The sequence below is a fragment of the Hylobates moloch genome, unplaced genomic scaffold (genome assembly GCF_009828535.3).
Source record: "Hylobates moloch isolate HMO894 unplaced genomic scaffold, HMol_V3 SCAFFOLD_12, whole genome shotgun sequence".
Lineage (NCBI taxonomy): Eukaryota > Metazoa > Chordata > Mammalia > Primates > Hylobatidae > Hylobates > Hylobates moloch.
Genome location: NW_026652287.1, coordinates 20,832,246 through 20,858,573, shown reverse-complemented (window position 1 = coordinate 20,858,573; position 26,328 = coordinate 20,832,246). Strand labels below are relative to the sequence as shown.

The following is a 26,328-nucleotide window of genomic DNA, read 5'->3' as shown; positions in this document are numbered from 1 at the left end:
ATGTCTAAATACCTTTCAGTAAATAAATTAATAAAATGTTATTAAATAATTGCATTGGGACCCCTCAAAAAATTTCTCCAGCTGGGCGCACTGGCTCACATCTGTAATCCCAGCATTTTGGGAGCCCAAGGTGGGTGGATCACTTGAGGTAAGGAGTTTGAGACCAGCCTGGCCAACATGGTGAAACCTCGCCTCTACTAAAAACACAAAAATTAGCCAGGTGTGGTGGTGTATACCTGTAATCCCAGGTACTCGGGAGGCTGAAGCAGGACAATCGCTTGAACCTGGGAGGTGAGGTTGCAGTGAGCTGAGATCGTGCCACTGCACTCCAGCCTGGGCAACAGGGCAAGACTCCATCACAAAAAAAAAAAAAAAAAAGAAAAGAAAAAAACTTCTCCTATGTTAAAACTTGCATAAATGTAAAATACAGAGACTGATTTTAAGAAAGAATTTGTATTAATATAGTATCTGCCACCCTGCCCAAATTATCTATTGTTATAACTTGATATTTAATGTAAAGAATAAGATAAAAACCCAAAAAATTTTGCCTTCAGAAGATATTATACCACAAAGAAAGCATTTCTAAAAAAGTACTAGCTTAGGCTGGGTGTGGTGGCTCATGCCTGTAATCCCACTACTTTGAGAGGCCGAGGCAGGCAGATCACCTGAGGTCGGGAGTTTGAGACCAGCCTGACCAACATGGAGAAACCCCGCCTCTATTAAAAATACAAAATTAGCCAGGAGTAGTGGCGCATGCCTGTAATCCCAGCTACTCAGGAGGCTGAGGCAGGAGAATAGCCTGAACCCAGGAGGCAGAGGTTACGGTGAGCCAAGATTGCACCATTGCACTCCAGCCTGGGCAGCAACAGCAAAACTCCATCTCTAAAAAAAAAAAAAAAACTAGCTTGACATCAGAGCCATTTATGGAATTAATAATGCTGATTACATTTCTCTGAGATGTTAGCTTTATCCACAACCTAATTCAAATGTGCCCAATCCTTCAGATGTATGTAAAGAATATCTAAAATATGGTAGCTGCCAAATAAGCTGCCTCAAACCAAAAAAAATAAATAAATAAAAATAAAAAATAAAAAGAAACATCCCAGGCAACAAGGATTTTCCCCCGGTGGATTTAAAAATCTTAGCAGGCTATCAACAGTTTAAATTTACAAATTAGATATAAACTTTAAAGTTACTCTTTCCATAGTTGTTCATTTTTTGCTCTGGTATATCTGCCCATTTTCTGAAAATTTAACAGCAATCTGATGCAGTAGGACAATCTGAAGCTGAATTACCAAAACCAAACAAAACATAACATCAGGCCACAAAAGAACAATCAACTTATTCCCAAATAAAACATTTAAAGATCTTAAATAATAGTTCAACTTTAAACACATAAGGAAAACAACTGACTGACCTCCACACAGAAAAATCCATAAATTCAGTTCTATACAGACACATACCCAGTGCAGTTAATCACAAGAAAGAGACTTTTACTTCTAATAGTAAATCCCATAGCCCAGTAGGTTTGGGGATCAAATTACCTGTTGCATTTTCTTGTATTCACCCACTCTGGCATAGGCCATGAAGAGGTGAGAGTGATACTCCTCACTACTGGGAACTTTCTTCACAGCTGCCTCATAAAGTTTTGTAACTAACTCCGCTAAGATAAAGAGAAATAAGATTTAAGTTATACTTCAAGAACATTCTAATGGCATTTAATGTTCTTCCTATTTGGCAGAAATAGATGTCTCCTATCATTATAGAAGTATCTGCTTTGCCTCATCCAATCATTATTCATCTCTTGGTTAGGTGGTGTTTAAATGAAGCATGGAATAGGTCAAGCCTTCTCATAGCATTTACAACATATAAGACCTTATAGGATCTGGCCTCTGTCTCCTCTTTCCCTCAGCACTTTATCATGTAGCCACAAACTATTTGTAGTTCCACCAGATTCTCCGGGATGTATCATACATACCTCTATGCCTCTACACTCTTCCCTCTGCCTGAATTCTCCTTTCCTCTCTTTTATCTTAGTGAACATTAGCCAAGACCCAATTCAAAGGTAAGCTGAACTATAAGACTTTCTCTGAACACCATCTCTGCTTCTCCACTGCAATTTGACCACTGCCTCCCTCTGCCATCTTGGAATCTTATATAAATAAGTATATTGTAGTTTTTTTTGTTTTTTTTTTTTTTTTTTGGAGATAGGTTCTCACTCTGTCGCCCAGGCTGGAGTGCAATGGCACAATCACGGCTCACTGCAGCCTCGACCCTTCAAGCTCAGGTAATTCTCCGACCTCAGCGTCCCAAGTAGCTGTTCTGCAGGCACATACCACCACAACTGGCTTATTTTTTATATAGACAGTGTTTTGCCATGTTGCCCAGGCTGTACTGTAGCATTTATTAACACATAATGTAGTATACTGTCTAGTGATCTATTTCCCCTTATAGACAATGAGTGACATGACAGCAGAAAGTGCTTTTTTATTTTGAGACAGAGTTTTGTTTTGCTCTTGTTACCCAGGCTGGAGTGCAATGGTGTGATCTCGGCTCACTGCAACCTCTGCCTCCTGGGTTCGAGTGATTCTCCTGCCTCAGCCTCCCAAGTAACTGGGATTACAGGCATGCATCACCACACCCGGCTCATTTTGCATTTTTAGTAGAGACAGGGTTTCTCCATGTTGGTCAGGCTAGTCTCGAACTCCTGACCTCAGGTGATCTGCCCATCTCGGCCTCCCGAAGTGCTGGGATTACAGGCGTGAGCCACCACGCCCGGCTGAAAGTGCATTTTTTATCTTTGACTCTGATAGAATAACAGTCATAGAGAAACATGCCACCAATATTTGTGGAGTAAATGATTTTTTTTTAAAACACTGGAGAAGAATCCATATCCCTAAATCAACATAATCTGTAAATACTCAGATATAATACCTCAACTCTTAAGTTTTATCTTTTGTAAAAATTTATAACAAAATTGAAGCTGAGCACATTGCCTCGTGCCTATAATCCCAGCACTTTGGGAGGCTGAGGCAGGTGGATTGCTCGAGCCTAGGAGTTCAAAATTAGCCTGGACAACACAGCAAAACTCTGTCTCAAAAGAAATTGGCAAAAATATTTAAGGTTACAAATACCAAATGTTACAACCTGAGCTATTTGAATGAATGAAGAGAGAAAGAATACCAAGTGTTGACAAGCATGTAAGCAATCAGAACTCAAAAACTGCTATAAAAGAAGTTGACATTATCTTGCTTTAAGCTAAACATACACTTACCCCATGACTTGAAAATTCCACTCCTAGATATTGTAATGTAGTTACCCAGTGAAATATTTTGTGGTAGTGAAAATGGATTAACTATAGCCACTTGGCTATTAGATGAAAAATGCAAGTCATAGAATATACATAGTATAGATACACTAACAAAAGTTTAAAATTAAGCAAAACTAATAATGTATTACTAAGAGAAATAAATATAATAAACATTTAAAGAGAGGCAAGAGAATAAAAAATATTCAGGATAGCAAGTAACTCCTGGTAGGTAAAAGGAGAATTAAGATTGATTGAGGAGGCCAGGCACACTTGGCTCACGGCTGTAATCCCAGCTCTTTGGAAGGCCAAGGCAAGTGGATCACTTGAGGTAAGGAGTTTGAGATCAGCCCGGCCAACATGGTGAAACCCGTCTCTACTAAAAATACAAAAATTAGCTGGGGATGGTGGTGCATGCCTGTAATCCCAGCTACCTGGGAAGCCGAGGCAGGAGGGGATGCATGAACTCAGGAGGTGGAAGTTTTGATTCTCCTGCCTCAGCTTCCCAAGTAGCTGGGATTACAGGCACGCACCACCACCCCCAGTTAATTTTTGTATTTTTAGTAGAGACAAGGTTTCACTATGTTGGCCGGGCTGGTCTCTAACTCCTGACCTCAAATGATCTGCCCGCCTCGGCCATCCAAAGTGCTGGGATTACAGCTGTGAGCCACTATGCCCGGTAACGCTCCATTTCTTAAATTAGGTGGTAGGTTCATGAGTTTTCATTATTACACATCAAATTTACTTATATGTTACATAAAAAAGATTATTGTATAATATGTACTATGAAAAATATGTATTATTTCACAATAAAATATTTAAGAAATTAACAATAAAAACCTTTATTTCAGAAAAAACGATGGACTACTTAGGATATGCTCTGAAGTAATCTGCCAGGGGAAAGGGTATAAACAAAATAAAATGGGCCATGTGTTAATTGCTGAAGGTGGATAATGAGAACAATGGGGTTTATTATTCTATTCTATTTTTGTCTGCTTGAAATTTTCCATATTAAAAAGTGAAAATAAGGGTGAAGCCTCCCTTTAGCAAATCAAAATATCACAAATGAAGTCACTTTAATCCTCATTCCAATTCAAGGATCCTAATGCATGTAAACTATCCTTTCTATCTACAGTTCTCACAAACCCTGGCTAATGCGTTATTCTACCTACTGTCATCCATTCAAATCATGAGTGACAAATCAGACAAGGGCAAACAGATAGTCAGAAATATCCAAAATGTTCAGCTCAAGTTGAAAAACAATGAAAAGAAAGAAACATACGTCGGTGCATCTCCCGGTAAAGGATAGTCAGTGCCTGCAGTGAGTTGTCATCTGTGGGTTCAAGGGCTGCCACCTCCTGTGCAAGAGTAAAGGCTTCCTCTTGCTTTCCAGTTCTCTGTAAACCAATTGCCTTTAAAACCTGATAGTAACAAAAGAAAAATCAGTTTTTAAAAGGACAGAAAAGGAAATACGAACCAAAGAAAGCCGATCTGAAAGAACAAGTATTAAGGTATGCCTAGGTTGCTGATATACTAGTTTCAGGCCAGGTGTGGTGGCTCACATCTGTAATCCCGGCACTTTGGGAGGCTGAGACGGGCACATCACTTGAGCCCAGGAGTTCAAGACCAGCCTGGGCAATGTGGTGAGACTCCATCTCTACAAAAAATAAAAAATTAGCTGGGTATGGTGGTGTGCACCCAGCTACTTGACAGGTTGAGATGGGAGGACTGCTCGAGCCCGGGAGGTCGATCACACCACGGCACTCCAGCGTGGGCGACAGAAGGAGATCCTGTCTCGAAAAAAAAAAAAGTGAACAATAGGACTGGCATGGTGCACTCATGCCTATAACACTTTGGAAGACTAAGGCAGGAGGATCACTTGAGCCCAGAACTTTCAGACCAGCCTAGGCAACACAGTGAGACCTCATCTCTAGAAAAAATTTGAAAAACAGGCCAGGTGCAATGGCTCACGAATGTAACCCCAGCACTTAGGAAGGCCAAGGCAGGAGGATTGCTTGAGCCCACAAGTTCAAGACTAGCCTAGGTAGGCAATATGGTGAGATCCCATTTTTACAAAAAGTTTAAATATTAGCCAGGTGTGGTGGTGCACATCTGTGGTCCCAGCTACTCGAGAGGCTGAGGTAGGAGGATTGCTTGAGCCTGGGAAGCGGAGGTTGCAGCGAGCTGTGATCATGCCACTGCAGTCCAGCCTAGGCAACAGAGTGAGAGAGATCCTATCTCCAAAAAAAAAAAAAAAAAAAAAAAACCAGGCATGGTGGTACACCCTGTAGTCCCAGCTATGCAGGAGGCTGAGATGAGAGGATCATTTGAGCCCAGAAGGTCAAGGCTGTAGTGAGTCATGGTTATGCTACTGCACTCCAGCCTGATTAATAGAGACCTTTTCTCAAAAAAAAAGTGCACAATATTGCTTAAAAGGATTCTGTGAAAATAAAATAAATTAGGTAAGTAATATGCAAATAAATAAACAGCTAGCTTTTACTGAAATATCACAGCCAGGCACAGTGGCTCACGCCTATAATCCCAGCACTTTGGGAGGCCGAGGCAGGCGGATCAGGAGGTCAGGAGATTGAGACCATCTTGGCTAACACAGTGAAACCCCGTCTCTACTAAAAATACAAAAAAATTAGCCAGGTGTGGTAGGACGTGCCTGTAGTCCCAGCTACTCAGGAGGCTGAGGCAGGAGAATCGCTTGAACCCAGGAGGCAGAGGTTGCAGTGAGCCGATATTGTGCCACTGCACTACAGACTGGGCGACAGAGCAAGACTCCGTCTCAAAAAAAAAAAAAAAAAAAGAAAAGAAAAAAGAAGTATCACTTGTGGCATGTAAGTGACTATGGAAATAATTGACCTATAAAGTACTGAGAAAAAACACAAATAGTCAGTTGGGCACAGTGGCTCATGCCTGTAACCCCAGCACTGGCAGGCTGAGGCAGGAAGATCACCTGAGGTCGAGAGTTTGAGACCAGCATGACCAACATGGGGAAACCCCATCTCTACTAAAAAATATACAAAATTAGCTGGGCATGGTGACGCATGCCTGTAATCCCAACTACGCGGGAGGCTAAACCAGGAGAATCACTTGAACCTGGGAGGCAGAGGTTGTGGTACCTGAGATCAAGCCACTGCACTCCAATAAGAGTGAAACTCCATCTCAAAAACAAAAGACACTAATAGTCACTAAAGAGATGTAACATCCTTTCTTTTTTTTTTTTTTTTTTGAGACGGAGTCTCACTGTCACCTGGGCTAGAGTGCATTGGCGCGATCTCCGCTCACTGCAACCTCCACCTCCTGGGTTCAAGTGATTCTGCTGCCTCAGCCTACTGAGTAGCTGGGATTACAGGCACACGCCACCATGCCAGGCTAATTTTTGTATTTTTAGTAGAGATGGGGTTTCACCATGTTGGTCAGGCTGGTCTCGAACTCCTGACCACGTGATCGGCCCGCCTCGGCCTCCCAAAGTACTGGGATTACAGGCATGAGCCACCACGCCCGGCCCTCCTTTCTCTTTAAGGTAAGGAATTACAAATATAACCCGCCACAGGTAAGTAACTGAAGGGCAAATGAAGTTACCTTAGCACAATGAAGATCCTTATGTTTCTTCAACAGTTTATCTGCTTGCTGAATTGCCATTTTATTATTACCATTGTCAAGATAATCTATGAAAAAACAAATTATGTGACAGTTATTATATTCCTTCAATAATAAATATAAAAAATGCACCAACTGGTATGAGATGTTTTGGAAAATATCTTAATTTGCTATATAAAACATCATGGAGGCCGGGCGTGGTGGCTTACGCCTGTAATCCCAGCACTCTGGGAGGCCAAGGCAGGTGGATCACTTGAGGCCAGGAGTTCAAGATCAGCCTGGTCAACATGGATAAACCCTGTCGCTACTAAAACTACAAAAATTAGCCAGGCAGTGGCAATGCACACCTGTAGCCCCAGGTACCTGGGAGGCTGAGGCACGAGAATCGCTTGAACCTGGGAGGCAGAGGTTGCAGTGACCTGAGATCATGCCACTGCACTCCAGCCTGGGCAAAACAGTAAGACCCTGTCTCAGAAAAAAGTAATAACACAAAATAATAATAATAAAACAAAATAATAAAAACATCATGAGCACAGTGCAGTGGCTCACACCTGTAATCCCAGTACTTTGGGAGGCCAAGGTGAGTGAATCACTTGAGCCCAAGAATTCGAGACCAGCTCTGACAACTTAGTGAGACCCTGTCTCTAGAAGAAATATAAAAATGAGTCAGGCATGTTGCCATGCACCTGTAATCCCAGCTACTCAGGAGGCTGAGGTGGGGTGATCATTTGAGCCTGGGAAGTTGAGGCTACAGTGTGAGCCACTGCACTTCAGTTTGGGCAACTGAGTGAGACCCTGATTCAAAAAAACCTTTTTTTAATTAAAAAAATTTTTTGAATAAATAAAAACATTATGGATCTAATTTTAACTATAAATGGCTAGGACAGTCGAGAATACAAACTTATCCCAGCACTTTGGGAGGCTGAGGCGGGTGGATCACGAAGTCAGGAGATCGAGACCATCCTGGCTAACATGGTGAAACCCCGTCTCTACTAAAAAATACCAAAAATTAGCCAGGCGTGGTGGCGGGCTCCTGCAGTCCCAGCTACTCGGGAGGCTGAGACAGGAGAATGGCGTGAACCCAGGAGGAGGAGCTTGCAGTGAGCCGAGATGGCGCCACTGCACTCCAGCCTAGGCGACAGAGGGTGACTCTGTCTCAAAAAAAAAAAAAAAAAAAAGAATACAAACTTACATCCCTATAGTCGTCTCTCATCTACAAGTAATATAATCACACTATGTAGTCCTTAGTGAAGATTCAAGACTATACATATTTAGATGAGATGACATTAATATTTTTATCTATGGATAATTAATGAGTTTAGTCACCAAAACCTTAAAATCTTTTAAAAATTAAAATAAAAACCAAAAAACAAGCCTTTCTAGTATTCAGGCCTCAAATCTACCAAGTGGACTATGTTCCTTCAATGAAATATATTTAATGAGTACTGACTTTGCCACAGAGTTAAGTCTAATTTGCTGAAGAAAAAAATAAGAGAAAGTTTTACCCATAAGATTGGGAGGTAGGGAATGAATTTCAATAATAGCAGGAGTAGGCAAGGATGTAGGGAAAACAGTACTTTTTTTTTTTTTTTTTTTTTGAGACAGGGTCTTGCTCAATCGCCCAAGCTGGAGTGCAATGGCACGATCTTGACTCACTGCAACCTCTGCCTCCTGAGTTCAAGCAATTCTCCTGCCTCAGCCTCCCGAATAGCTGGGATTACAGGTGTGCACTACCATGCCCAGCTAAATTTTATATTTTTAGTAGAGACAAGGTTTCACTATGTTGGCCAGGCTAGTCTCGAACTCCTGACCTCAAGTGATCTGCCCGCCTCAGCCTCCCAAAGTGAAGGGAGTATAGGCGTGTGCCCCCATGCCCAGCTGATACATTTCAAATTTTAAGGAATATGGAGACCCACCATAAAATTGTGTTAGGCTGAGTGTGGTGGCTCACGCCTGCAATTCCAGCACTTAGGAAGGCTGAAGCGGGAGGATCACTTGAGGCCAGAAGTACAAGACCAGCCCAGGCAACACAGCAAGACCCCATCTCTAGAAAAAAATTTAAAAATTTGGCCAGGTGCAGTGGTTCACACCTGTAATCCCAGCACTTTAGGAGGCCAAGGCGGGCAGATCACGAGGTCAGGAGATCGAGAGCATCCTGGCTAACATGGTGAAACCCCACCTCTACTAAAAATACAAAAAATTAGCCAGGCATGGTGGTGGGCGCCTGTAGTCCCAGCTACTCGTGAGGCTGAGGCAGGAGAATGGCGTGAACCCGGGAGGTGGAGCTTGCAGTGAGCCGAGATCGCGCCACTGCACTCCAGCCTGGGTGACAGAGTGAGACTCTGACTAAAAAAAAAAAAAAAAAAAATTAAAAAATTTGTCAGGTATGGTGGCACATGCCTATAGTCCCAGCTACTTGGGAGGTTTGCTTGAGCTCAGGAGGTAGAGGCTGCAGTGAGCTATGACTGCACTACTGCACTCCATTCTGGCTGGCAGACCAAGACCTTGTCTCAAAAAAAACAAGAAATGAGCTATTAAGCACAAAAGACAGAGAAAAAGAAAAAAAAAAAGACATGGAGGAACCCTATATTCATATTGCTAAGGGAAAAAAACCCAATCTGAAGAGGCTATATACTATATAACTCCTACATGGCATTCTGGAAAAGGTGAAAAACTATACAGATAGTAAAATCATCTGTGGTTGACAGAGGATGGAGGTTGGGATGGATAGGTGGAGCACAGAGGATTTTTAGGGCACTGACACATTCTGTATAATACTGTAATGGTGGATATATGTCTTCATACATTTGTGAAACCCACAGAATACACAACACAAAGAATGAAGCCTAAACTATTTATGGATTTTAATTAACAATTATGTATCATGTTGGCTCAGCAACGGTAACAAACGTATATGAATCCAAGTTGTTAATAATAAGGGAAACCATGGGGATGGGGAGAGAGAGTACTTGGGAACTCTGTACTTTCTACTCATTTTTCTGTAAACCATAAAGCAGTTTTATGCTCCAAAAACAGTCTATTAATTATTTTAAAAAGTCTAACAGGCCGGGCGTGGTGGCTCACGCTTGTAATCCCAGCACTTTGGGAGGCCGAGGCAGGTGGATCATGAGGTCAGGAAATCGAGACCACGGTGAAACCCCGTCTCTACTAAAAATACAAAAAAAATTAGCCGGGCGTGGTGGCGGGCGCCTGTAGTCCTAGCTACTCAGAGAGGCTGAGGGCAGGAGAATGGCGTGAACCCGGGAGGCGGAGCTTGCAGTGAGCCGAGACTGCGCCACTGCACTCCAGCCTGGGTGACAGAGCGAGACTCTGTCTCAAAAAAAAAAAAAAAAAAAAAAAGTCTAACAAAAGCAAAGACTCATTTCCAGAGAAGAAAAATGAGAAGTGTTATAAATGGGAAACAGTACAGTAGCTGTCAATTCTAAATATACAAAGATGACTGAACACAGGCCAGTTCACAATCCTCTACCACTACCAGGTTCCTCTTTGCTCATCAAGGTTCCATATCAGCAAAGGCACAGACAACTTAAAATAATCTATGACCCCGGTGGCTCGGAGTGTCCCACAGAACAGAAATAACTGTCATTTTACTATACGGTTTAAATTTTTCTGCAATGAACACTTAACTAAAACTTAGTCTCATGAATGCATGAGTTCAATGCACTTAATGCATTTAATATTGATGAGCACCAATAATGCTAGGTAAAAAGATAAGAAGACTTACTCTGTAGGGAATCACAATTTAGAGAGGAAGGCCAAAGACCTAATATTCTGGAGAGGCATTGGAGAATCACAGAAATCTAAAAGCACATAATCTTGGCCTAAATACCTAAACATCTAATACCAGTTTTCTTAAATCCTTACCTGAGGTGACAGGCCATCATTTGTCCTTATAAACTATCTGACAAAGATAAACCAGTTCAATAAACGACACCCTCTCTTCCTCATAACTTGATGCTGATCTCATTCTGAGTCAGTTCAAAGTCACTGCTGACTCAGTGGTCCTGCAAGGTTCCAGGTTCATAGAACCTATCTTGAAGCCTTCTCAAAGGTTAAACATATTTGATGAGACCCATCTCTGAAGGTCTGCCCATAAATGGATCAGACCAGAGGTTAGGACCATAAGGGTATTTTTCCCTTCCCCTCTGTAGTTGACGATGTTCTGATATAATGTACCTACTTGCCCATGCCCTCTTGTCTGGAAATGGTTTCCAGTGCCCCTGCTAAAGGGGTAGGACTAGATGACCATGTCTAGACCATGTAACTGCAGCCCACCCCAGGGTGGACATTTGATCCAAGGTGGGTAAATCAAGTTTCTTCCTGGTACTCTCTAACACTGAAAGCCAGAGTCAGTAAGTTACAAGGAACCTCAGTTGGAAAATCTTAAAAATTTTAAGTCTGAGTTTACCAGTGGCAGCTCCAGAATTTCTATTTTGAAGGCACTTTCGGGGATGCAAGTTGATTGATGTGCAGCAAAGAAAAAGAGTTGTCTCGGCTGGGCACAGTGGCTCACAGCTGTAATCCCAGCACTTTGGGAAGCTGAGGCGGGCAGATCACGAGGTCAGGAGATCGAGACCATCCTGGCTAACACGGTGAAACCCCATCTCTACTAAAAATACAAAAAATTAGCCGGGCATGGTGGCGGGCACCTGTAGTCCCAGCTACTCGGGAGGCTGAGGCAGGAGAATGGCTTGAACCTGGGAGGTGGAGCTTGCAGTGAGCCGAGATTGCGCCACTGCACTCCAGCCTGGGAGACAGAGCGAGACTCCGTCTCAAAAAAAAAAAAAAAAAAGAGTTGTCTCTTGACTCTTTATTCACATAGCATTTATATAAAAATGAAAAATGTCAATTACCTTTATTGGAAAATCCAGAGAGATTAAGCTTATGGGGTGAGGCTAATGACCCCTCCCTTCTCCAGCCACAGCTTGGTGTGGCTACAAAAGTCAACATGTTGGGTTCTGGGTAAGTTGAAGAGTAAGCAGGAAAAAACAGTCTGAAGAACCCAGCAGGCCCGGCGGCTCACGCCTGTAATTCCAGCACTTTGGGAGGCAGAGGCGGACGGATCCCTTGAGGTCAGGAGTTCGAGACCAGCCTGGCCAACATGGTGAAACCCCATCTCTACCAAAAAAAAGTACAAAAATTAGCTGGGCGTGGTGGCGCACGCCTGTAATCCCAGCTACTTGGGAGGCTGATGCATGAGAATCACTTGAACCCAGGAGGCGGAGGTTGCAGTGAGCTGAGATTGTGCCACTGCATTCCAGCCTGGCGACAGAGCAAGACTCCATCCCCCCCCCCCCCCCCCCAAAAAAAAAGCAGAGAAATGAATAGACACAGAACTGAGAAAGAAGCTTCAGGTCCTGACAACTTTCTCATTTCCATCAGGTTCTGGGGCACTACACTCTTGCCTTAGCTCCCACAAGGATTTACAGTAACCGTCTTTACTTGCGCTGGAAGAGATTGTTTCTTCACCTGAAAGAGTTTAAAACACTTTACCACATTCAGCCAGGTATCAGGCTCCCCTTTCCTGGACCTAGGAGAGTGTGACTAATTAGCTGCTAAGTCTCTTGGGAAAGTTTATTTTCATTTTACATTACTAAATCTGTAATATAAGTTAAGTAGTCCTTGGAGAAAACAAGCCAATAAAAACGATATCCTAAGTCTGTCTTCTTAGTAAGTCTTTTTAAAAAGCTACTCAAGGGGAATTGTAGTTTGGCCATGAGGAATGGTGCTGTTCCCTTAATAATAGGAGTCAGCCAAAATCAGCCATCCACAGATCAGGCAATGGAAACGATAAGATGTACTGGTTACAGCAGTATTTTCCAAAGCATGGGTGAGTGCCATTCCAAATGAAATGTTTTTAGTCCTTGCAGACAGCCGTGGATAATACTCACAGTGAAAAAGTCAATCTCTCTCTTTTTTTTTTTTTTTTGAGACTCGCTCTGTTGCCCAGGCTAGAGTGCAGTTGCGCGATCTCAGCTCACTGCAACCTCCACCTCCCAGGTTCAACTGGGATTGTGCTGAGATTACAGGCGTGAGCCACCACGCCTGGCCCTAATCTCTTTTCTAATACTTCCTTTACATTAAGGAGAAAGTGTCAGTTTGGTGCTAGCCTACTATTTCTCTAAAAATTGATAGTATCTTTTTTTTTTTTTTTTTGGAGACAGAGTCTCACTCTGTCGCCAGGCTGAAGTGCAGTGGCATGATCTCGACTCACTGCAACCTCCACCTCCTGGATTCAAGCAATTCTCCTGCCTCAGCCTCCTGAGTAGCTGGGACTACAGGCGAGCACCACCACACCCAGCTAATTTTTTTTGTATTTTTAGTAGAGACGAGGTTTCACCATGTTGGCCAGGATGGTCTCAATCTCTTGACCTCGTGATCCGTCTGCCTTGGCCTCCCAAAGTGCTGGGATTATAGGCATGAGCCGTCGCACTCGGCCTTTTTTTTTTTTTTCCAGAAGGAAGGAATAGGTCCTGAAGTTTCACAAGTATCAGAATCTGGTTAATAACATTGTTTAGTTTTCATTGTACTTTACTTTTATAGTTTTATTTTCCTAGAGCAAGTGATACAGGTTTTCCACTCACAGCAATAATATAGATTAAAAAATAAATTTAATTTTAAAAGTCACCTTGGAGAAAAATATTAAGTGATAGCACAGATAATACTATAAAGCAGCTAAAATAATGAGATTAGGTAAAAGAACAATAGAAATTTGGGAAGAACTGGGATAAATCATTGGCAAGACACTATCAAAATTTGTTGAATGAACGCACAAGCTGCACTCCTGAGGTAACACTTCCCAAAGAAGCTACTAGTCCTTGGAGATGCAGGCAGCAGCAGGCCTGGACACATGCAGGCCTGCTGTCCACATGCCCTGGAGAAGAGGTCCTGGGATTTGTTCATCCAATCTTACTGAGGGATGGATACTGACAGTAGGAAAAGTATCAATTTTGCAAATAAAAAGGAACGTTTTTAATCTGCATGTTCTTGCAGTTGCCATGAATGGTCTCCTTAGCAGCTGAAATAATATGCTCAGTTTCCACTTCCTACAAGAATTTCAGAGACTATTAAAGATATTGCTCCAACTTAGAAAAACGCTAAATAGAAGAGAGCTCCATCTTTAAACAATATCCTTTACTTAAAAACTCTAAAAGTTGGAGAATAGGAGCCTTACTTTTACCAAGAATACAAATTACAGAAGACACATTCCTTCAGTCAGCAAGCCTTTGTTAAATACCTACCATGTGCAAGATTGCAAGGGACAATGATGAACCTAAAAATGAATAACGCCTCCTAACTGACCGACCCATCCTACATTTGCCTCCTATTTATGTACTTATTTATTTATGACAGAGTCTTGCTCTGTCACCAGGCTGGAGTGCAGTGGCACGATCTCGGCTCACTTGGCAACCTCCGCCTCCCAGGTTCAAGTGATTCTCCTGCATCAGCCTCCTGAGTAGCTGGGACTACAGGCGTGCGCCACCACGCCTGGCTAATTTTTTTGTATTTTAGTAGAGACGGGGTTTCACCATGTTGGCCAGGATGGTCTTGATCTCCTGACCTCGTGATCCTCCTGCCTCAGCCTCCCAAAGTGCTGGGATTACAGGCGTGAGCCACCGCACCTGGCCTTGCTTCCCTTTTAGTTTAAAGGTTTATTTCCCACACAGTATTCAGAGCTATCTTTTTTACATGCACACCTTATCACTCTACTCCTCTGGTTAAATCCTTTCAATGTCATCCACTGTCTTTTTCTTTCTTTTCACAGGTATTGATTCTACTGTCTTTTTTTTTTTTTCTTTTTTGAGATGGGGTCTTGCTCTGTCGCCCAGGCTGGAGTGCAGTGGCTCGATCTCAGCTCGCTGCATGTTCCGCCTCCCAGGCTCATGCCATTCTCCTACCTCAGCCTCTGGAGTAGCTGGGACTACAGGCACCCGCCACCAAGGCCGGAGAATTTTTTTTGTATTTTTAATGGAGACGGGGTTTCACCGTGTTACCAGGATAGTCTCGATCTCCTGACCTCGTGATCCACCTGCCTGGGCCTCCCAAAGTGCTAGGATTACAGGCGTCAGCCACCGCGCCCAGCCTGATTCCACTGTCTTTAAAACAAATTTCAATATCCTTAAAATGGATTACAAAGCTGAGTCACTGCCCACCCCGGCCTCATCTCACTTCCTCACTCATCTCTTCATTCCAACTGCACAAGCCTTTGCTTACATCCTCAAGTGGACCAAGCTCCTTTTCTCAGGGTCTTCACCACCCTCTCCCCATCTCTTTGCCTAACCCTGGTTCTCCTTTCATGTCCAAAGTAAAACATCATTTCCACAGGAAACCTTTTCTTGACCTGACCCCAACAGTCCAAATGCCCCTATTGTATGCTCTCATGGCAAACTGTCCTATTCCTTCAAATCCCTTAACACAACTGTAATGGTGATGTGTACTGTCATTTCAAGGAGATAAGCTCCTTGAAAGCAGAAACTATGTCTGTGCTGTTTAGTACTCATTCTCTGCATCTATATTGTGCCTAACACTTATCAGGCCCTCAATAAATGTTGAATGAAGGAATGCATAAATGAACAAATTGTATGGGGGAAGAAAAAGGGCAGTCTGTTAGAAAAATGGAAGATATATATATATATATATACATATATACGATAATACAGGCCGGGTGCGGTGGCTCATGCCTGTAATCCCAGCAGTTTGGGAGGCCGAGGAAGGTGGATTGCTTGAGGTCAGGAGTTCAAGACCAGCCTGACCAACATGGTGAAATCCCATCTCTACTAACGATACAAAAATTTAGCCAGGTGTGGTGGCAGGTGCTTGTAATCCCAGCTACTTGGGAGGCTGAGGCAGGAGAATCACTTGAACCCAGGAGGCGGAGGTTGCAGTGAGTGGAGATTGTGCCATTGCACTCTAGCCCAGGTGACAGAGTGAGACTGCATCTCAAAAAATCCATCTCAAAAAAAAAAAAAGATGATACAAAGTCATCACAACAGGAAGTTCAAAGAACCAATGATTAGTGATGGCTACCAGCTATTAAATTAGATTTTTTCCAAATCCTTTCAACTTTTTTTTTTTTTTTGAGACAGAGTCTAGCTTTGTCACCCAGGCTGCGGTGCAAGGGTGCAAGCCCGGCTCACTGCATCCTCTACCTCCTGGGTTCAAGCTATTCTCCTGCCTCAGCCTCCCGAGTAGCTAGGATTACAGGCGTGCATCACCATGCCCAGCTAATTTTTTTGTATTTTTAGTAGAGACGGGGTTTCACCATGTTGGCCAGGCTGGTCTGAAACTCCTGGACTCAAGTGATCCACCCAGGAGGTGGAGGTTGCAGCAAGCTGAGATCGCACCATTGCACTCCAGCCTGGGCGACAAGAGTGAAACTCCATCTCAAAAAAAAATAAAATAGGCCGGGCGCGGTGGCTCACGCTTGTAATCCCAGCACTTTGGGAGGCCGAGGCGGGCGGATCACGAGGTCAGGAGATCGAGACCACGGTGAAACCCCGTCTCTACTAAAAATACAAAAAATTAGCCGGGCGTGGTGGCGGGCGCCTGTAGTCCCAGCTACTCGGAGAGGCTGAGGCAGAAGAATGGCGTGAACCCGGGAGGCGGAGCTTGCAGTGAGCCGAGATTGCGCCACTGCACTCCAGCCTGGGTGACAGAGCGAGACTCTGTCTCAAAAAAAAATAAAATAAAATAAAATAAAATAAAATAAAAATTTAAAAAACTAGCCAGGCATGGTGGCATGTGCCTGCAGTGCCAGCTACTCCAGAGGCTGAGGCGGGATGATCGCTTGAGCTCAGGAGGTTGAAGCTGCAGTGAGCCACGTTCACATCACTGCACTGCAGCCTGGAAAACACAGCAAGACCTTGGCTCCAAAAACAGAAAAAAAAAGAAATGTACTAATCTCTTCATCTTGCCCTATGTTTCAACAACTACCCTCTAATCTATGTATTCATCTAAGAATATTTTTGTGCATTAAAACCTTCATTTTCAGTTTAAAAGTCTAGGTCAGGGTTTTTCGTTTGTTTGAATTATCCAGCTAAGACAGCAGAAGAGTTTTTTGTTTATTTGTTTTGACATAGAATCTTGCTCTGTTGCCCAGGCTGGAGTGCAGTGGCACAATCTCAGCTCACTGCAGCTTGGAGTTCCTGGGTTCAGGCATGCACCACCACACTAGCTGTCCCCCCGCCCCCCACAATGCAGTCTCGCACTGGAGCCCAGGCTGGAGTGCAATAGTGTGATCTCGGCTCACTGCAACCTCCGCCTCCTGGGTTCATGCGATCCTCTTGCCTCAGCCTTCCGAGTAGCTGGAATTACAGGTGCACACTACCACACCCGGCTAATTTTTTGTATATTTTTAGTAGAGACGGAGTTTCACTATGTCAGCGAGACTGGTCTCAAACTCTTGACCTCATGATCCGCCGGCCTTGGCTTCCCAAAGTGTTAGGATTACAGGTGTGAGCCACTATTCTAGATCTAAAAATACAGCTGAGCCCTATTTTTTATTTTTTTGAGATGAAGTCTCGCTCTGTCCCCTAGGCTGGAGTACAGTAGCACAATCTCAGCTCACTGCAGCCTCCGCCTCCTGGGTTCAAGTGATTCTCCTGCCTCGGCCTCCTGAGTAGGTGGGGTTACAGGCGCCTGCCACCACACCTGGCTAATTTTTGTATTTTTAGTAGAGATGGGGTTTTGCCATTTTGGCCAGGCTAGTCTCGAACTCCTGGCCTCAGGCAACCTACCCACCTCGGCCTCCCAAAGTGCTGGGATTTACAAGCATGAGCCACCTCGCCCAGCCAAACCACTGTGCCCAGCCTTGTATGCTTGTTAACACTTGGCCAAAACTGAACACAAAAATAGTCCAGAATGTCACAGGTCCAGGGCAAAAGACCAACAGGGACTGTTTGGTTATGAGCAAGGTTTTAGTATGGCAGAGGTGGTCTCAGCCATCCGATGGTGATGGAAGTTCTAGATTCACTGAGAGAAGTTCTAGTAAGTCAGGACTTTTTAAATGGTCATATTTTCAGAATGGAAAAAAATAGGTTGTGCCAAGTGACTTTTCTACAGAAAGGCAAGATAGTCTTCACTTACCAAGGTACCCTGACACTTCTGAGGCAAAATAGGACCAGACTCGCAAAGCTACCACACTGTCCAAGGGGAGGTCAGAATAAATACCACTTTTGATTGAGGACCTCCAAGTTTTCATTTATGAACTAGAGCAGTGGTCCCCAACCTTTCTGGCACCAGGGACCGATTTCATGAAAGACAATTTTTCCACAGATGGCAGGGAGGGATGGTTTTGGGATAAAACTATTCCACCTCAGATATCAGGCATTAGTTAGATTCTCATAAGGAGCGCCAACCTGGATTCCTCACATGCACAGTTCACAACAGGGTTTGTGCTCCTACTCCTAAGAGCTGATCTGACAGGAGGCGGGGCTCAGGCAGTAATGCTCTCCCCCACAACACCCTGCTGCTCACCTCCTGCTGTGCGGCCCATTTCCTAACAGGCCACAGACCAGTATCATACACCATCCCGGGGTCAGGAACTCCTAAACTATGAACTATAGTAGAATAATTACCTGAGCCAGGCACCCAAGAGAAATGTCCTAACTCAGCAAAGAAGTGACTGTCACCGGGCAGACACACTGGAAAATATCTTACACCTGATCCAGGCTAATCCAAGACTGCAGGTCAGTATGACATATTAAAACAAGGGATCTCATGCCTGTGTATGTGTGTATATTCTAAAGACTATGCAAACATTGGCCAGGTGCGGTGGCTCACACCTGTAATCCCAGCACTTTGGGAGGCTGAGGCGGGTGGATCACGAGGTCAGGAGATCGAGACCATCCTGGCTAACACGGTGAAACCCCGTCTCTACTAAAAAAAAAAAAAAATACAAAAAATTAGCCGGGCGTGGTAGTGGGCGCCTACAGTCCCAGCTACTTGGGAGGCTGAGGCAGGAGGATGGCGTGAACCCGGGAGGTGGAGCTTGCAGTGAGCCGGGATTGCGCCACTGCACTCCAGCCTGGGTGACAGAGCAAGACTCCATCTCAAAAAAAAAAAAAAAAAGAAAACAAAAAGACTATGCAAACATTTTTTCTATTTTGAACTTTCTCTATTCTATTATGCCATTTGCTGACCTAGCAATTCCCATATTCTATACAAATTTATTAAGTGCCATACCTGACCATCAATTCCACTTCCAATTATTTAAAAATACGAGGGTGAAATTAAAAACAAAAAAGAAAAAAAAGAAAGAAAAAAAAATAAATAAATAAAAGTATGGGGTAGAGGAGGCTGCATAGCAAAACAGAGTCAAATATTTATTATCTCCCTCCATCCCTTCGCTTCCCTAATCCATAACCACTGAAAACATTTTAAAATTAAGAATAATGGGGCCAGGCGCAGTGGCTCACGCCTGTAATCCCAGCACTTTGGAAGGCTGAGGCAAGTGGACCACATGGTCAGGAGTTCAAGACCAGCCTGGCCAATGTGGTGAAACCCCGTCTCTACTAAAAATACAAAAAATTAACCGGGCGTGGTGGCGGGCACCTGTGTTCCCAGCTACTCAGGAGGCTGAGGCAGGAGAATGGCGTGAACCTGGGGAGGTGGAGCTTGCAGTGAGCAGAGATCACGCCACTGCACTCCAGCCTGGGGGACAGAGTGAGACTCCATCTCAAAAAAAAAAAAAAAAAAAAACAAAAATTAGCAGAGCATGGTGGTGGGTGCCTGTAACCCAGCTACTTAGGGGGCTGAGGCAGAGAATTGCTTGAACCCAGGAGGCGGAGGTTGCAGTGAGCCAAGATCACGCCACTGCATTCCAGCCTGGGTGACAGAGCAAGACTCCTTCTAAAAATAATAATAATAATAATGGGCAGGGCGCGGTGGCTCACGACTGTAACCCCAGCACTTTGGGAGACCAAGGCAGGCAGACTGCTTGAGCTCAGGAGTTCGAGACCAGCCTGAACAACATGGTGAAATCCTGTCTCTACAAAAAATACAAAAATTAGCCGGGCGTGGTGGTACCCGCCTGCAGTCCCAGTACTCAGGAGGCTGAGGTGGATGGATGACTTGAGCCTGGGAAGTGGAGGTTACAGTGAGCCAAGACACTCCAGCCTGGGTGACAGAGCCAGATCCTGTCTCAAAAAAATAATGAAAGAAGGCACTGGGGCTTACCAAGTCACACAAGAGTACAAAATCTGCTGGCAACTACGTAGCAAAAGAGAATAATTTTAGCAAAAGGAGATCAAATAATCAAGTATGGGTTCCAGTAAGGTCATGGGTGGAGGTTTTCAAAAACGAAAAATGCAATACCCAAAATTATTAGTAATGTGAGATGCACTGGGAAGATGTTTCAAATCTATGCACACAGAAAAGCTATTCCAACCCTAGACACCACTAGTAAAATTTCAACCCACCACAATTTATCACCTCATAGCCCTGTCCATGTATACCCTCAATGAATTCCAGCAAGAGCTGAGGCTCCAAGCAAGGTTTCCAACACAATTGTAAAATAAATCCTGAAACCTTGGCAGTACAAATACTGTTGTACAAAGACAGTGATGCTACTGAATCTGAACTTGGTGAAAAGCTGAGCTCTCAGTGAGAATGCCTATGTTCGAATCCCAGCTCTACAACTTGGTAGCTACAACCTTGAGCAAGTTAATCTCTAGGCTTCAGTTTGATCACAATAACCTTACCTACCTAATAGGGCAGTTAGCCCACCAGTAAACACTAATTAGTGCTGATAGTTGTTGAATTTTTGGCTGGTGGGCAAGTACCACCATAGATGAGTTTATTCATTTGTCAGAATGTCTGAATTCAAGGAACCATAGTTGTTTGGGGGTACTAATGTATTTAAACAACAAAAGTGTGGAGTTCAAAAGTCAAATGTGCTTAAGTGCTGAATTCACTGACAGTCTGTACCGTTCTTTTCCTAGTCCTGCCAGTTTATACTAATCGCCTTAGAATTCCTGAAGAAAGCCTCTTCTAAACCTCTTCCCATGTACATGTAACAAAAGCTACATAATTCTGACTTCAGTTTTGAGAATATAACTTGTTAATATATCCTGATGTTTAGTGATGTGAAATGGACATAGTGTTTTCCACTGGACGTCAAAACACTATTAATTCTAAATAACTATGGGACCAAAGAAATTATCTTTGGTCCTCAAGAACAATTTTAAAAATCAAATTATTCTTGAAAGTATTGAGTCTTTTTAGTTTAAAAAAAAAAAAGTCTGCAGGCAGCTGCTGCACAAAGCTGTAATGAGTCACAAACTATGAACCCTGGATTCAGTTCTCACCTTCCATCACCCACCTTGTATATATTATCTCTGCCCTCTGAAAATATACACTGGAGGGCAAGGGCATGAGAATATGCAGCCCCGGGGAAATAGGAAATCAGAGTCCTTTCTCTGCCACTTACCATCTGCATGACCTCAGGCAAATCAGTGTCTTCAGCTCAAAGTGAGGTGGTTTCTAGCACAATAGTTAAGAAGGTGAGCCTGGGCCAGGCGCAGTGGCTCACACCTGTAATCCCAGCACTTTGGGAGGCTGAGTAGGTCAAGAGTTCGAGTCCAGCCTGGCCAACATGGTAAACTCCTGTCTCTACTAAAAACATGAAAGTTCGCTGGGCTCGGTGGCATTCAACTGTAATCTCAGCTACTCAGGAGGCTGAGGCAGGAGAATTGCTTGAACCTGGGAGGCAGAGGGTGCAGTGAACTGAGATTGTGCCACTGTACTCCAACCTGGATGACAGAGTGAGATTCATCTCAAAAGAAAAAAAGGTGAGCCTGAAACAGTCCACAGGGTTTCAAATTCCACCTCCAAGAAATACTAGCTGAGTGGCCTTAGATAAATTACACAACATCAATAAAGCCTCAGTTTCCTCATCTGGTTTTTTTGTTGTTGTTGTTGTTGTTGTTGTTGTTAAAGGGTTCAGGGGCAGGAAAAAACAGTACCCACCTCTTGAGAATGGGTGAAGATTATATTAGATAACCCATATAAAAGGCCAAGGCCAGTGACTGTCATAATGAGTCATCTATAAACCTTAGCTATAGGATTGTTGCTAAAATCAAATGAGATGTGAGAGTAAAAAATCACACAAATTATGAAATAAAAGCCGGACTAACTGTGGCCAGAAACAAAGTTAACCACCGCCCCGCCCCCCAAAACGATTCCCGCCATGGAGAGAAGTCTCCAATTTAGTAACATCCACACGAGGTCTATAAATACGATGTCTACTTGTGTAAAAACCACTGACCTTGAAGCTTCCTCACCATTAAGTGAGATAGACCAAGATCATAAAACCATCTAAGAGGAAAGGAAATGCAAAAAGGACCAATCCAATTACACATCTCGGTTATTGGAAAAGGATTTCTCCCAAACTCAAATCTGTGATTTTTCACTACCAGGGTAAATGGATGACATCAAGGTCTTCAAGTCTACGGGTTGAGGTAAGAGTTGTGGAGAGGGATCTGCTTAGCACAGGGGAGGAAAGCTGCAGAGAAAACCATAGAGAAGCTGCAGAAAGGAGAAGCCCTCCAGTAGCTCTGCATGCCCCTCTGACACGAGCTATCACAATCTCTTCACCGCTATTTTGGGCCCAAGACCCCCTCCCCCCGCCTCCCACGTGTGACCAGAGCAGCTGCTTCTCCACCCAACAGCTCTGGATTGGGAGCCTGGACTCTCGGGCCTGCTCCTGACTCGATCTGGGTGACCTTGCCCCTTCCCCACTCCGGACCTCAGTTTCTCCTGTGCACCGAAGCCCACCTAGTCAGACAACCCTCTAGGCCCAATTCCCGTAAATAAAAAAAAAATCTCTGGTAGGGAATCTTCCCTCAGGCAGGGCGTCCCACCCTCGTGCCGGAGCCGGCTTCCACCTTCGGGGAGATCTCTGGTCTCCCTAGGAGCGGCGGTAACGATGCAGCCTGCGGGTAGCGCAGGTGTCTGCAGAACCACGCGTCCCACGGGGCCTGCCAGGCAGGCCAGCTCTGCCGACCAGCTGCTGCCCAGACCGCGCCGCTACCACCTCAGGGCTGAGGAAGGTTGGGCCGGCGCCTACGCGAGGCCCGCGGCTGCGGCCTAGTGGCCCGCGCGGCCCGCCCCCTGCGCCTGCCCGGCCCGCGCGCCGGCCTTCGGCACCCCTCCTGGTCTTTCGCCCCAGCCTCGGCAGCCCTCGGCGCGTCGGGCTGGTGAGCGCGCTGGTCCAAGGCACTCACCGTAAATGGGCCGGAGGCGCCTGTCGTTAGGGTCCTGCACATGGCCCCGCGTCGCCATGATGACAAGCGCAGAACCACAGTGCGCACGCGCGGGGCAGGACCCCGGGAAAGGGCTATTAAAGGGCCAGCGTCAATCTCGCTTGTCTATCACGATAGTCGCGGTGCTGCGACTGAATGCGCCTGCGCGGAAAGGGAAGCATCCACTCTTGCCGACTGCCACCTCTTTAAACGCTGTTCCTTCACTTAGCAGGTGGGATCAAGCTGGCAAGAGGAGGAAGCCGTTGCTGTTAAAATCTTCCGAGTCACTGACTGGGAAGTGAGGAGAAGAAGGGAGAAAGCTCTCAAAGTTAGGGTTCGGCTGCTCCTGTTTATCCTATTTATTCTCTGTCCTGAAGAACCAGCTAGACTTTGCTGTGATTAATTGCAGAGGAACCAGAAACTCCTGGAGGAGAGAGACCCAGGGGAAAGTTGGGGAAGCGCGGCTGATCAACAGCAAAAATCTGCCAAAAAAGTTCGAGAGAGCCGGGCGCGGTGGCTCAGCCTGTAATCCCAGCACTTTGGGAGGCCGTGGCGGGCGGATCACACGTCAGGAGATCGAGACCATCCTGGCTAACACGGTGAAACCCCATCTCTACTAAAAATACCAAAAATTAGCCGGGCGCAGTGGCGGGCGCCTGTAGTCCCAGCTACTCGGGAGGCTGAGGCGGGAGAATGGCATGAACCCGGGAGGCGGAGCTTGCAGTGAGCCGAGATCGCGCCACTGCACTCCAGCCTGGGTGACAGAGCAAGACTCCGTCTCAAAAAAAAAAAAAAAAAAAAGTTCGAGAGCCCTCCACCACCTGTTCCTGGACCAAACTGAGCGTCAGGCTGCTATTTCTCCTGGTCCAGTAAGGAGATGCAGATGAACTGGAGAGGAAGCGAGTTTTTATTTCTGCAACCAGTCACAGGGAGAAGGCCTGGAAATCATCACCAGACCAACTTAAAATTACAAAGCTTTCCACAGCTTATATACCTTCTAAGCTATATGTCTACGTGTAAATGTGCATTCATCTAAAGACGTACGTGATTAACTCGCCGGGCGCGGTGGCTCATGCCTGTAATCCCAGCACTTTGGGAGGCTGAGGGGGGCGGATCACGAGGTCAGGAGATCGAGACCACGGTGAAACCCCATCTCTACTAAAAATACAAAAAATTAGCTGGGCGCAGTGGCGGGCGCCTGTAGTCCCGGCTACTAGGGAGGCTGAGGCAGGAGAATGGCGTGAACCTGGAAGGCGGAGCTTGCAGTGAGCCGAGATCCCGCCACTGCACTCCAGCCTGGGAGAGCAAGGCTCCGTCTCAAAAAATAATATTAATAATAATAATAATAATTGATTAACTCACTTTAGTCTATAACTAAGGTTTGAGTCCTGAAGACCTTCCTTTGAAGCCTCAGTAAATTTACTTAATCTAAATGGCAATAGGTGCTGGGGTGATTACCCTTATCTTGCCTCCTGCTAAATCATGGAGGTTTGGGAGTTACTTCAGACCCCCCAATAAAATTTGTTTAATCCTAAATGCGTCCTGTTAGGAATTCTTTCGTTATTTTGTCATGCTTTAAGGCCAAGGAAAGGCCTAGGCAAAACTCTTGGTGGGCTTTTGTTACATTCCAGCCTTTGTATAAGGGCACTGGCTTTTTTTAGCTTTTAATATCTAACTTACCACTCAGTCAGTACTGAAACAGTTGTTATGGAGGCCTGTGTTAGTGAGACCTGGCCTGCCACACACCCTTCTCCCAGGACTCAGCCAACAAAGAAGCATCCTAGATGAATACTTACTCAGTATCTGCCTAGAGTATTTAAATGCAAGGTCTTTACATTTATTCTCTCATTTAATTTTCATAACTGTCATTGTATTTCCCTGGGAGGTAGATCCTATTATTACCTCTCTTTTTTTTTTTTTTTTTTTTTTTTTTTGAGACGGAGTCTTGCTCTGTCCCCCAGGCTGGAGTGCAGTGGCGCGATCTCGGCTCACTGCAAACTCTGCCTCCCGGGTTCACGCCATTCTCCTGCCTCAGCCTCCCGAGTAGCTGGGACTACAGGCGCCCGCCAACACGTCCGGCTAATTTTTTGTATTTTTAGTAGAGACGGGGTTTCACCATGTTAGCCAGGATGGTCTCGATCTCCTGACCTCGTGATCCGCCCGCCTCGGCCTCCCAAAGCGCTGGGATTACAGGCTTGAGCCACCGCGCCCGGCCTATTACCTCTCTTTTTACAGATAGATTTATTCATACAACACTGAGTTATTGAGTGCCTATTATTTAACATACTCTTGTTTTAGGCACAGAGGATACATCAATAAATAAAATAGATGGAGACTTAATGGAGCTTTTATTTGTAGTGAGGGAGACAGACAATAAATAAGTAGATAGCCTATCACATAGTGATAAATGCTACTGAGAAAAATAAAGCTGGAAAGGGGGGCAGTGAGAGAGGGAGGTAATTTTAAATAGTGTGGTAAGGCTGGCTTCGTGGCTTACCCCTGTAATCCCACCACTTTGGCAGGCCAAAGTGGGTGGATCACATGAGGTCAGAATTCAAGACAAGCCTCGCCAACATGATAAAACCCCTTCTCTGCTAAAAATACAAAAATTAGCTGGGCGTGGTAGTGTGAGCCTGTAATCCCAGCTACTTGGGAGGCTGAGGCAGGAGAATCGCTTGAACCCAGTAGGCAAAGGTTGCAGTGAGCCAAGATCGTGCCATTGCACTCCAGCATGGGCAACAGAGCAAGACTCTTGTATAAATAAATAAATAGGCCGGGTGCAATGGGTCGTGCCTGTAATCTCAGCACTTTGTGAGGCCGAGGTGGGTGGATCACCTGAGGTCAGGAGTTTGAGACCAGCCTGGGCAACGTGGTAAAACCCCATCTCTACTAAAAATACAAAAAATTCGGCCGGGCGCCGTGGCTCACGCCTGTAATCCCAGCACTTTGGGAGGCCGAGGCGGGCGGATCACGAGGTCAGGAGATCGAGACCACCCTGGCTAACACGGTGAAACCCCGTCTCTACTAAAAATACAAAAAATTAGCCGGGCGCTTGGCCGGGCGCGGTGGCTCACGCTTGTAATCCCAGCACTTTGGGAGGCCGAGGCGGGCGGATCACGAGGTCAGGAGATCGAGACCACCCTGGCTAAC

General features: G+C 44.9%; 1 protein-coding gene across 2 annotated transcripts in view; it reads right to left on the bottom strand.

Annotated features, from left to right (window-relative positions):
* Window positions 1-23,228, bottom strand: part of NAA25 (N-alpha-acetyltransferase 25, NatB auxiliary subunit) — an 84,642-nt gene extending 61,414 nt beyond the window's left edge. The window contains exons 1-4 of one of the 2 annotated variants that reach the window (XM_032168642.2): window positions 23,161-23,228; window positions 6,899-6,984; window positions 4,590-4,728; window positions 1,545-1,663 (exon numbers count right to left, since the gene is read on the bottom strand). In XM_032168642.2, the coding sequence (XP_032024533.1) occupies window positions 1,545-1,663; window positions 4,590-4,728; window positions 6,899-6,984; window positions 23,161-23,218 (402 nt within the window). In that variant the 5' untranslated portion in view covers window positions 23,219-23,228. The remainder of the gene's footprint in view (window positions 1-1,544; window positions 1,664-4,589; window positions 4,729-6,898; window positions 6,985-23,160) is intronic. The other variant, XM_058424943.1, reaches the window with a different exon arrangement.
* Between the last annotated feature and the right edge of the window lie 3,100 nt (window positions 23,229-26,328).